Source organism: Phragmites australis, chromosome 8 (genome assembly GCF_958298935.1).
Source record: "Phragmites australis chromosome 8, lpPhrAust1.1, whole genome shotgun sequence".
NCBI lineage: Eukaryota > Viridiplantae > Streptophyta > Magnoliopsida > Poales > Poaceae > Phragmites > Phragmites australis.
Genome location: NC_084928.1, coordinates 23,955,192 through 23,967,797, shown reverse-complemented (window position 1 = coordinate 23,967,797; position 12,606 = coordinate 23,955,192). Strand labels below are relative to the sequence as shown.

Below are 12,606 nucleotides of genomic sequence, written 5' to 3'. Positions count from 1 at the left end.
AGATTGCAGTTCAGTATCTGGATCTTACTTGAAATCCGATATCACGCTACAAGATGATACCCTCTATGCAGAAGGTTCGCATTTTCTGCTGTGATCCGGATGCTCCCTACTCCTCTGATGATGAAGATGATCATCAGGCCAAGAAGGAAAAGAAAATGATAAGGGAGGTGCTAGCATAGAGTTTAGAGGATTGTGATGTATGTTGTATCCAGACTCCAGAGTAGCCGTTGTAGTTTCCAGCTTATATTTTGTTAGCTGGACACTTGTTTGAGCTTTGTCTTCCAGGATGTACATGTATTACCTTGGCATGTGGATAAACAATCAATTTATATAAGCAATCAGCTAAAACCATACAATTTTTTTTTTATGAAACTTGCCTGTGGAATAAAACTCTTCCGATACGCTTCCCAGAGTTAGATATGCATGATCAAACAGTACACATAATGATTTAGGAAGCATGAATAGAGACATTCATCTTAGTGTGAAGACTAGACCTACTCGTCCTGATTCTAGTGAACTCTGATATGATATGCAATCCTCATTCCACATTATTTGGTCTGCCATGTGTTTGTTCTTTGTTGTGCCCTTGGGCATGATTCTGTTGCAGGCTAATCTCAGAAAATGTATCTTTCCTATTCAATATAAGAATTTATCAAATTTCCCAAACTGAGGTGTCAATTCAATGTCTTGGATGCTTGTTTATGAAATAAATCAATACGTGAACATAACTGTGATATACACGAGTAGATGACAGTCTCACACACACATGCTGACTCAAAAAAACAAGTTTATGAAAAATAATAGGAAGAGCTTATCAGTCTATCAAATAAACTTAATATGGAAACAAATACTTTATGAAAAAACATCATTATAACTTATACAATAACTGGACAGTGCTTGTGATGGATTTATTGTCCACTGCAGTAACTAATTTTAAACAGATTAGCCATACATAGCTGGATATAACATGCAACTCTAACATCTACATTCAAGCCCGCGATGATATCTGGTGTAATCAGGGCAAAATAGTGCCTACAGATCTCGTTGGAGAATAAGCACAAAACTAGAAGCAATGTTCTAAAAGCTGGTAACCATCTTCCTTTCCTACAAGTAGCCTGTTGATCAAATTAGCGATCCATATCACACCATGCACTAACCCTTGAGGCAACTGCATAAGCTCTAATTTAACTACTATAACTAACATTAAATTAGAAACAAAGCACCAAAAATTATAAGTTAGACACTAAAATAAGTGTGACTCGATCCACAATTAGCCCATAAATCAGCGGAGAAGGCCCATATAGCATCGTGCTGGCGACGGAGAGCTCCGTCTCGTGCGCCGGGGTGAAGGAGGCCTGTGTAGAACTAGGCAAAACGGCCGCGTCGGTGACGGAGAGCTCTGCCATGGGCATCGACGCTAACTCCCGTAGCCACACCACCGTGGCGGGGGACGCCATCTAGCCATGGATTCGAATCGGAAAGTAGAGAGAGGGGGAGGCGAGAGAAATCACGACTAAACAGGCTAAAAACAGAAATAAAACAGGATTTCTATAATACGGACTGGACAAGAACTAAACCGTTTTCAGTCATATTTTCGAATTAATTTTTCTATTTTCGTCTAGTTTTCATATAAAACTCGAAAATCCAAAGAACAATCGAGAAAAATTTGTAAACAGATAGAAACAAAACGGAATTTATCCCGTCTCTTTTCAACCCTACGTGCCACCACTCTCAAATCGTAACACCCCATGGCGCGGCACTCGTAGATCTCGCTCGAACCAGGAGCCCCCCGTACACCCGTCACGTGCTCCGTCTCCCACCCTCCCCTGCGCTCTCACCCCCTGCCATGGCGAAGGGCAGCGGCGGGGAGCCCATCCCGCTGTCGCGGTTCGGCGCGCTGGTGGCGCAGCTGGAGTCCGTGGTGGCGTCGGCCAGGCAGAAGCCCCCCGACGCGCTCCTCTGCTTCGACCTCCTCTCCGAGCTCTCCTCCGCCATCGACGAGGCCACGAAGGTCCGCCTCTCCCCTCCTGTTCCCACGGTCCCATCCCTACCACCCAGATCTCTCCCAGTATAACAATGCGTGTACCTGTACGTCTTCTGTTGTCGTTGGCTAGTGCGGGTTCCCGCCCGGTGAATCTCTAGCGAGTTGCGAATTGTGATGCTCTGCCGCGATCTGCCTGAAATTGGCTCGTTGTTGAGAGTGTTGTCGCTTGGTCGGTAACTCGCTGCTAGTTTTTGCACTTGTTCTCGCAAAGCAATAGTGAATTCCAGTTTATCAACTTGCTTTGTTCATGTGGTTGGGTTTAACTGTGATGAAGGGGGTAACAGAACAGACAGGCTAAGGCCCTGTTTGTTTCAGATTATAAAAGCTGGATTGTGATCAAAATCCAAAAGCTGAAACAAACAGCTGGATTGTAAAAGCTGAATTCTGATCACAATCCAAAAGCTGAAACAAACAGCTGGTTGAAAAAGCTGGATTGTTACAATCCAACACACAGATTGTAACAATCCAGTAATCTGCTTTCCACCAGATTGTAACAATCCACAATCCAGCTTTTCACAATCCAGATTTTACAATCCAGCTTTTCACAATCCAGGTTTTACAATCCAGCTTCTTAAAATCCACAATCTATAAGCTGCTTTTCACAATCTATAGCTGAAACAAACAGGGCCTAAATGATTTGCACCCGTTCTGGTGATTGTGGTATGAATGCAAGACCGGTTGTGTAACTCTGATGTTGAATTTTGTGTTTTGGTGTTACTGTGCAGGAGACAATACAGCTTTGGCAAAGGAAATGCGAGGATGCTCTCCAATCCTTGCTCGTCCTTGGGGCCAGGCGCCCTATTCGGCGCTTAGCATCATCAGCGATGGGGCGAATAATTGAGAAAGGCGATGCAATATCGGTATACTCAAGGGCGAGTACCCTACAAGGGTGGTTGGTAGATGGAAAAAGAGCAGAGCCCATGGCATATGCAGGTTAGGAATTGCAATTCATCTTTCTAGGTCTCTTGTTTGAACTGCATCGGAAATTGTTATCCATCTGTTTAGAAATTCACTCATTCAACATTCTATTAATGGCAAAGCGAAACTATTATACTCCTACAATAAATCAATTTACAGTCAGGGATCACCCATGCTTAAAGCCGTTCCTACCACACTATTTGCCTCTACAGCCAACGGGTTCTCAGCCTCCAAGATGCTACCTCTCAAAGTTGCAGAGAACCTTAGCTCATTTCTCCAGTTGAAGAGCCACCATTTCCACCTTAGCTTCACTTTCTCGTTGATGACACCACCGCCTTTATCCATTGAAGCCATTGCCATTGTCAACAGTTGGCCAGTTGCCATGGTGGCTGTCACTATAATGCCCCTGCTCACTCGTTTAGAAAAGAAGGGGGGAGAAGTGATTTTTTAGGAAGTAGAAGATTATTATTTTAAGTACTATCTCTTATCCTAAATATAAGTCCATTTAGGATTATTGTTGGTCAAAGCTTTTTAGCTTTGACCATCGATATATGAAAAATCACATAGATTGATAACATAAGATTGATGTTACTAGATGTATCATGAACAATACTTTCATAATATATAACTCTTTGTCTCTTTCTATTTAAAATAATATATTTTCATAGATATTGCAAGTCAAAGTGGCATATTGAAGACCGTGTCTAATGTCTTAATGAACTTATATTTGGGACCAGAGGAAATAGTTATTGTGTTTTAGAATAAGCCTATTTTCTCTCACTAAACATGATCAGCACAAAAGTGACCAAGTGACACGGCTGGGCGGTATTGTTTTAAAGACTACTGCTAACACTTGTGACTTATCAGATGCATAGGCTTTGTAAGCTGCTTCAGATGATGCATGCACCTTGTTCTTGAGCAAGCTATCCTTAATGGGCTCCAAGTTTCAAATATCATAAATATGTAATTATGCAAGAACTTCTTGTACACCGTGGTACTTACTTTTATGGGCCTCAATAACTCCCATTTTATTAAGTCCATACCTCTTTCTTGAATTCAATAAAGTATGGACAAACTCGAAGACAGAGGTGCCAACTCTGTTTCGTCTAAAATACAAGTGCTCAATTTATTGCTCTTAGCTGCCAAGGCTTAAGGGTATTAAATATTGCAATCTGGGTTTTGATTGCTACATGAGAGCCCTAAACATACCTGGTCATCTCCTCTCCCTTGGCCTTATGTTAAAGTTTTGGCAAACCCTGGAGTAAGCCCAGTCTTTTGGAAGTCAGTATTTCATAGTTACAATCCCGACAGCCAAGTGCCAGCAAACCAAAACAAAACTCCTCAAAATTTGTTTATGAAAATTTCATTAGCTATTAGCTTGATCGGACAACTGGGACACAAACGAAGGATCTTTTAGTGCCAGTCTCACCCCCTCTGCTGAAGAAGAGTGATCATCCAAACAACCTTCAAGATTGAGCAGAGAGCCCCCAGTCTTATCTGCCCGAAAAAGCACCAGCATGATGACGTAACAAATTTTCGTCTGGTTTGTTTGCAGACTATAGTGATATATATGATCTTGTGGTCTGCTTATTCATTTTGATAGTTTGTTGCCTTTTTTTTTATTAATGTTATAGAGCTCAATAATTTCCTAACAGGTGCAGCACAATGTCTGGGAGAAATTTACCGCTTATTCGGGCGCAAGATTACTGCAGGCTTGATCGAGACAACAAGCATTGTAGCCAAACTCATGAAGTATCATGAGGTTGTCTGCTTTCCCTACAGTTACTGTTATTTCCTTCCTCATTCTGGTCTCTTTAGTAAATTTAACTCTTTTTTATTATTCATGTATATTTTTTTTCAAAATTTCTCTTGCAATACATCATTTTGGTTTAGATATATGAAAAATATTTGTTTGAGTTTCAAGAAACAATCATTCCTATAATACAGGGGAAGTTACTATAATGGATTTACCTTAGGGATTTTTTGTTTAATGCTTTCTTTCTGATCTCGAAGGACATGTGATTTTCTTGAACTGTTGCTTGTGTTGTTGAGCCTTCTTTGTTTTGGTGAATGTTTCATGTGTCATGCTTCATTTTCTACCAGTAAAAGAAATTCTGACAGTTCTCTCAAACAAAAATGTTAGGACTTCGTGAGACAAGATGCACTTCTTTTGCTTGAGAATGCATTGGAAGGCTCTGGAGGTGGTGGTGGCGCTGCAGCTTATTTGGAGGCTTTCCGAATCATCATGCGAGGAGGCATAAGTGATAAGTTGTTCATTGTAAGAGTAGCGGCAGCACGATGCTTGAAGGCGTTTGCTAATATTGGTGGGCCTGGGTTGGGGATGGCTGAACTTGATACTTCTATGTCTTATTGTGTCAAGGTATTGTTTACTGCCTTTTTTTGCTCTCATTTTTAGTGCAAGTCAGTTAGCTGACAACTAGTTGCTGAATCTGTTCATTTTATTGATGATATGCCACAGGGCTTGGAAGATAATGTATCATCAGTCAGAGATTCATTTGTGGAAGCACTTGGTGCCATACTTGCTCTTTCAGTGAACCCAGATGCCCATGTATATAAATTTCACATTTTTCTTAACCGTTTTTTTGTTACAGTTTACATATGAGTGTATTTGATAGGTAAAGAAAGGAGGGAAAAAGCAAATTGCTTCTGGAAAGAAATTTGAAGATGGCATACATAAGCATTTGATTTTGCCATTTGTCAAAGGTGAAGCAAAATTCTGCCCCTTTCCTAGTATATGGTCAAATACATCTAATTACATGAATGGGCTGCCATTGTAAGTCAACTCAAATGCTGCAATTTTTTACGGTTTAACAATTACGCATATTTGTTGCCTTTATTCAGACAGGAAACTAATGTCAGAGTATTTCGAGACAGAGACATGTGAATCTATATATTTACTGATCTTTTGAATACCTCTGAAATCACTTATTTAACTTGATGTTGAACTTCGATCACCACAAGTTCACAAATATCATATAGTAGTACATTGTATCGAAAATGGATATTGATCCTTTTGTTTGACTGCGTAATATATGCCAGTAACATTCATAATATTTGAGTATGTCATATACTAGAGTATGAACCACACTTTGTTGCAGTACATTACTTTTCTTTTTATAAATTATTGGAGGTAATGTTTTTAACTGGCTATCTAGACTGGTATTTTCAATATAGTTCCCTGAAAAGCAAGGTTTACATTTGAACTATCATTCTTGAATGAAAATTTTGAAACAATTCTGTGTTATTGGAAAAACGGAGAAATAGAAACCCCTTGCTATCATTTTTTTTAAAACTTTTTCCATGCCCCATCTTATCTGCACTTGGCTTGCTTCTAATGAAGATAAATTTGAGCAATCAACTACTGGTAGTTCAACTGGTGTTTACCAAAATTTAAATCCGACAAACAATGCTCATGTCTGTTTTATTACCCAGCAAATTCACTTGGACTGTTTTCAGGATTCTATAATTTTGTAGCGAGGTTAAGATTTAGGGGAGGCATATATAATCCGTGCATGCTATCAAAACATCGATGACATGTTACTCTTCTGAAGTTTCTCCTGTAGGCAGCTGTTATGGTACTGTAGCAGCAGGCCCACAGTGAGGATTAGGAAGGCATCCCCTTCCCATCCACAACAATAACAAAGCCTTTAGGCCCAAGCAAGTTGTGGTAAGGTAGAGGTGAAATCCATCAAGAGCCACACAAACTAAAGAAGATAGAAATACCATAAAATTTTTATATATTACTCGTAAATAATAATAGTAGTAAAAGAAACTTATTTTGTAGGTCATGGTTCTGGCACATGTATTGCTAATTTCGACGTGCTCCTATCCAAAAACAATTTAGTGAATTTCACAACACTATACTAAGATTGAAAAAACAATCACAGAACCCCACTTTTAAAGATCAATTTCGCAGAACCCCACTTTGTTGTTACTCTGTATCGCAAAACCACACTTTGTTTTTACTCTATATCGCAAAACCACACTTTGTTGTTACTCTGTATTGCAAAACCACACTTTCAAGAATCAATTTCACATAACCACACTTTTCTTGGCATCTGTATCGCAAAGCTACACTTATATTGATATTTTATATCACAAAACTACAATTTTTTTGTCAATTGGTATCGCAAAACTACAATTTCAGAAGTGTAGTTTTGTGAAATAGAAAGACAATATAATTCTAGTTTTTCGATATGGATTTTTTTTTATAAAATTTTTAGTTTTGTGATACGAATTGCCAATGAAAGTGTAGCTTTATGAAATTTATTCTTCAAAATGTAGTTCTGTGATACATAAGGACAAGAAAAGTGTAGTTGTGTGAAATAGCTTTATAAAAATGTAGTTTTGTGATAGTTTTTACAATCGTAGTGTTGTTTTGTGAACTTTACTCAAAACAATTTGTTGGATGCATTCCATTCCTTGAAGTCTCTTTTTACTGTTTCCTCCCATGTCAAATTTGGCCGACCCCTTCCTCTCTTTGTATTGTGGACACACCTTAGAATTTCGCTATGCATCAGTCCCTTGGGAGGTCTCTGTTGGATATTCCCAAACCATCTCAAGCATACACATTTGGGCTACATTGAAGCATACCATCTCAAGCATACATGTCTTGGCTTCACTATAGCATGCCATCTCAATTATATGTGTCTGGCTACACTTAACTTGTTGGATGTGTTGTCATGTAGTATGCTAACATTCAGCTCCATGCACCATTGCAAGCCTGATTGTTGTCCTAGAGAACTTACCTTTTAGTTTTTGTGGGTACCTTTCATTCACAAAAGATGTCAAATGCTTGACGCCACTTCATCCACACCGCTTTAATTCTACGGTTGTTGGAGCAAGAGATCTTCTTGTCCTAGCAAGTACGGCGAGAGTTTCTTCTAAGGAGGAGACGAAATTTGAGAGGAAAGAACACCACGAATGTATTGATCGTAAAGATATGGATTGGGCTAGGGGGAGTATCACAGGAAAGCTTTGTGATTATGCTCCTTCGTGCTGTGTTGAGTGTGTCCTCTTCTTTCCTCCTTTCTTCCAGGTGACCACAACCCCCTATTTATAAGACAATACGTAGTTTAGTGTACAAGTTATTACGATGTACAAATATCTAGGACTTGACCGAATTACTAGACCTTATCCTGAATAACTACCTTTTACCCTACATAGAAGATAAATATCTACCGTGGTAACTATGTTGGTGTTTGGCCCCTGAGGGGTGAGTCGGCTGCCAATTATGGCCCGGCGCCGCTCTGCCGGGGGTGTCAGGACGACTTGCATCGTGTTGGGGTGTCAGGATAAGCACCACTTGCACCGGTATTTATCACCCATCACCTCGCGTCAGGTTGGCGGTAGAGAGGGGGGTGTCCTTTCTTCCCTAATATTATCTCCGGAGGCCGGTTGCGCCTTTAGGTTTCGGAAAGCCGCATGGGCACCAGAGGGGCGGTCTGAAGGGGTCCGCAACCCCTGGGGATAAGGGCTTCTATTGAGTTCGGAGGCCGAAGGCTCCGGGGGTACTCGCTGTAGCTCCGAGTCTTTAGAAAAGGCCACGTATGAGCCGAAGAGGTGGTTCGAAGGGATTTGGAGCCTCCGGGGATGGAGCCTCCTGTTGAGTCTGGAGGCCGAAGGCTCTGGAGGGACATTTGATAGCGACCGCTAACTATTATCCTCAAGCTGGTCTATTTTTCCCCAACAACGGTTAACAACTTCATCAATATTACCATCACTCTGTAGCATCGATCCCAAAGATCCAAAGTTGTCCTTAGGCACTAATTGTCCTTCCATCTAAGTTACCTATTTCTTAAATAGTTTGATTAGTTTCCTATGATAAGAGTTAGTTATTTGGTATTCTTATCTATTAGTTAGATAGGTTATTATTTAGATTGATTCTATCAATAATTGTTAGGAGGGTCCTCTATATAAGGATGTCTATTGCAATCGCTATTCTCAAGCAAGAAGTATAAAGATAAATCCTTTCCATGCCGAGGGTCTGACCCGGAGCCGGCATTCTCCAAACCAAACACATAACATCAGCCTTAGAGAAGATAGGAATATGATCCTTCTCTTCTCTATCTTCTCCTTTGTGTTCTGTAATGCTTAGAGTCTATGTGCTATGGTGCCCTTTCAACGATATTGCAAATTTGAATGTATGGACTGTTCCTGCATGGCTCAAGATAGCTTCAATGTACGATGAATAGTCCATTCTTATGAGCACTGAGTCAGAGTTGTCATGGCATTGCCTAGGCGTCCAGTCGGCCGGAGGAGGACGCCAAGGGCCTTCGCCGAATTTGCCGGACTTAGGCAACCTCAAGGCTGTGACCAGACCCTGCCGCTTCCTGGAATCAGGAGAGGGAAGGAGCAGCGACCGTCGGAGGAGTTGCAAACTGCAAATCCAAGCTGCCGCTGGTCGATTTCACTGTCTGCGCCCTCTCCTGCTGGATTCTCCTTCTTATTTGTCCTATTGGAGCTCCAGATCAGATGCTCGCCCCTTTTTTCGTAGCTTCTCTTTGCTTCCCCATGAGAGAAAGGGAGAGAAACCAGCTGCAGATCTGGTGATCCATTGCTGCAGAGAGAGGGAATGGGGAAGGAAGGAAGTGGCGGCTGCTGGTTCTTGGTAGGATTAGGGCACAGAAGGGGAGGGAGGGGGTGCATAGATGGGCTTTGGGCTTGAGAGGGACAGTGTGCTGAGTGGAGTAGTGGCCTAGTTCTCCTCATTTTCCTTGTATTCTTTGAAATGTATGTGCTATATTTCCAAATTTGCTAAACACCAGGCATTGTCTAATCGTTGCCTAGGCGTCCAGTCGCCTTGGGGTTGCTGCAACTCAACGTAGTGCCGTGACAACTATGCACTGAGTGGAATTTTCTTTTTTAATTGCAGCAAATGGAGCTAAGGTGAAGAAACTCCGGATTGGTTTGGCTTTATCGTGGGTGTTCTTTCTGCAGGTAAGTTTTGTTCAGAAAAAGGGGAAGCGAAACTAGGAAATAAGTACAAAGATTTGAAAGAGAATAAGAGCAAAAAACTGAAACAAACACTGTAATTAATAACATGGCACAGTTTATGCTAGAAAAGCACAATAGTGAGCTATTGATGCTATACAGTACTATGCAAACAAAAGTAAATTAGCACTGTACCTAATTGATTATCAAGCATGCACAAAAGATATAACAAGATGACACTGTTATTGTTATATTTCTTTTCTCCCACTTTAACCTATTTTATATGAAGGTCTGGAGGAATTCTATTAATCATATTCCTTCTCCGTTACATGCGTCTCCATAAGAGCCCTCTAATTGCAAGCCAAGTATTGGTTATGTTCATAGCATAGACTCTTATGTTTTGATAATTTGTCTAGATTAGTTAGTTTGTTGGCTATTGGTATTTCATTTTGCTCCTTTATTTACAATGGTTATTTGGTGCAGATGATTCATATGAAGTATGGCACCCCAGATAGTGAACTTCAAAACTATGCCATACAAGCGATGGAAATTCTCCAAGGGAATGATACTCCTGATCCACATGCACTGGTATCCGTGTTTGTTAATTTGTGTTTGCACTTACGATTTAATATTTGACGAGCCATGAATTAGTGTCCTATTATTTAGTTCGAATGGATTGTGCCAAAGATACCCTTTTTGAGAGAAGATATTTGTCATAACTAGAAGAGAACGGCGGAAGTAGCAGTTTGATGCTTATTTTCAATTAGCTTCTAGCACTCTCATAAAATCTACAAAGTTATTTTTCTAAGAAGAAAATATGTCAGATACCAGGAATGTTATTTTGTTGCACAACTGCTGTTAATTTTGAAGTTTCGTATCGCTCATTATCTAAATGCAGGCATGTGTTCTATATGTTCTTCGAGTTGGTGTTGCAGATCAGATGACTGAGCCAACACAATGTGATTTTTTGGTTTTTCTGGGAAGAAAGGTTTGGCAGATTCTTTCTGGCCATAAAATCATTAAGAAATAGAGTTTACTACTTTACATAATTTATGCATTGTTGGTACAGTTGGAGTCTTCAAACTACAACACTCCGATGAGAGTGGCAACATTACGTATTCTGTCTTACCTGTTGAGAAGCTTGGGTGAGGTATTTGCACTTACAGAACTTTATCTCTCCATGCTTGGTGTTTCCCCAGTTTATTGCAGCCTTCATGGGAAGAACTTGACCAATTACTGTCACGTCCCTCATGTAAGGAACACAATGGGTAACTGTGAGACATGGGCGGCTGAGGTCCAGGACCTTGACGTCTGGGCACAGTGATTGGGTGGGCACAGAGGGGTCGGAGGAAGAGGATCAGAGATAATTTCTTGTTCGCCTTCAAATGAATTGTCACCTCTTTCAGTAGAGATTGATAGATCTAATTTAAACAAGTAAATCTTAGCTCTAATTTTGTACCAATATTGGGGCCTGTTTGGAAGCAGATTTAAAAAACATTGGAATAGCTCAATAGGAAAACACAAGAATTGGTTGTCATGCGTAATGCATTCCAACAGGAGTTGAAAAATGCAGAAATTTTACAAGAGAAATTTTTGTATGTACTATAGGAATTTCGAAGTAAAATTTCATGGATGAGGAGGAAATGGGAGAGAGAAAGAGTTGTTTCTTTGGTGTTATGAAAGGAATTTCAACATGCAAATTGACCTCATGTTTGGAATCCCCAAAATAGTGGTGGAAAGGAAAGTTCCCATAGAATTTTTTGCACAATTCCTAGAATCCGAAGGGTACCATAAGAAAAATCCATATATGATTCAATTGTTACAAAATCCCTTCAAGAATCATTTGTTCCAAAACCCTCCTGATCTCTAATTTGTCTTTCATTCAGAACACTTTTGAGTGAACTTGGAAACAAAGCAAAGGTTAATTGGCTTATCTCAAAGCCGGGGGTGGTGCGGCTGTGTGCCGGCGCCCCACATGATAATTACTGTAGCAAACTAAGTGTACTAAGTGCATTTCCAGTTAAATTTAGGGTGTGTTTATGTTTTATGTTCACTTTGGAAAATGTTCAACTTCTTTATGGACAACTTTTTTTTTACTAATTCTACGAATACATGGCCTGTGCTATCCTCCAGGTTCCAGCTGAATTCAAGGATGTTCTTGATAACACAGTTGTTGCAGCATTATCTCATTCTTCAGCTCATGTATGTTGTGCACACAATCTCTGCTATGATACTTGTGCTGTCAAATCATTATAGTTTGCGCTTAAATACATGCTATATCCGACTAAATAACCATAATAGATACTATTCAATTGTGCCTTTTCAACTCTTAAGGGTAGGCTAAATAACCATTTAGTTTCATAGCACAGGAAAACTTGCTTATGCAATAGTAGTTGCCATACTTTAATCTATCATGAATGCATCTTATTCTTTTTTTGAAACAGCAATGAAATACTCCCTCTAGTTACAAGTAAGTGCCGTGTTGGATATTGACATGGTCTTGAAAACACAACTTTGACCACCCATTTCTATTGTATATGTTTGTTAAACCTAATACACTTATAATATGATAAGTGTTTTTTTTAGACAAATCAATGCATACAATCTTGTATTGCTGATATAAATATTCATAAATACATTATTGGTCAATTTTAAAATAGTATGTCGGCATGCATTCTAGGAGGGCACTT

The 12,606-nt window shown here is 40.0% G+C and overlaps 1 protein-coding gene across 11 annotated transcripts in view; it reads left to right on the top strand.

Annotated features, from left to right (window-relative positions):
- The first annotated feature begins 1,699 nt into the window (after nt 1-1,699).
- The window catches only part of LOC133926819 (protein SWEETIE-like), a 59,434-nt gene continuing 48,527 nt past the window's right edge, over nt 1,700-12,606 (top strand). For 4 of the 11 annotated variants that reach the window (XM_062372940.1, XM_062372941.1, XM_062372939.1 and 1 more), the window contains exons 1-11: nt 1,700-2,011; nt 2,770-2,977; nt 4,618-4,724; nt 5,106-5,342; nt 5,442-5,531; nt 5,599-5,686; nt 9,858-9,922; nt 10,400-10,504; nt 10,815-10,904; nt 10,986-11,066; nt 12,050-12,118. In XM_062372940.1, the coding sequence (XP_062228924.1) occupies nt 1,847-2,011; nt 2,770-2,977; nt 4,618-4,724; nt 5,106-5,342; nt 5,442-5,531; nt 5,599-5,686; nt 9,858-9,922; nt 10,400-10,504; nt 10,815-10,904; nt 10,986-11,066; nt 12,050-12,118 (1,305 nt within the window). In that variant the 5' untranslated portion in view covers nt 1,700-1,846. Of the gene's footprint in view, nt 2,012-2,769; nt 2,978-4,617; nt 4,725-5,105; nt 5,343-5,441; nt 5,532-5,598; nt 5,687-9,857; nt 9,923-10,394; nt 10,505-10,814; nt 10,905-10,985; nt 11,067-12,049; nt 12,119-12,606 lie in introns of those variants that run through there. The other 7 variants (XM_062372934.1, XM_062372933.1, XM_062372932.1 and 4 more) reach the window with 3 other exon arrangements.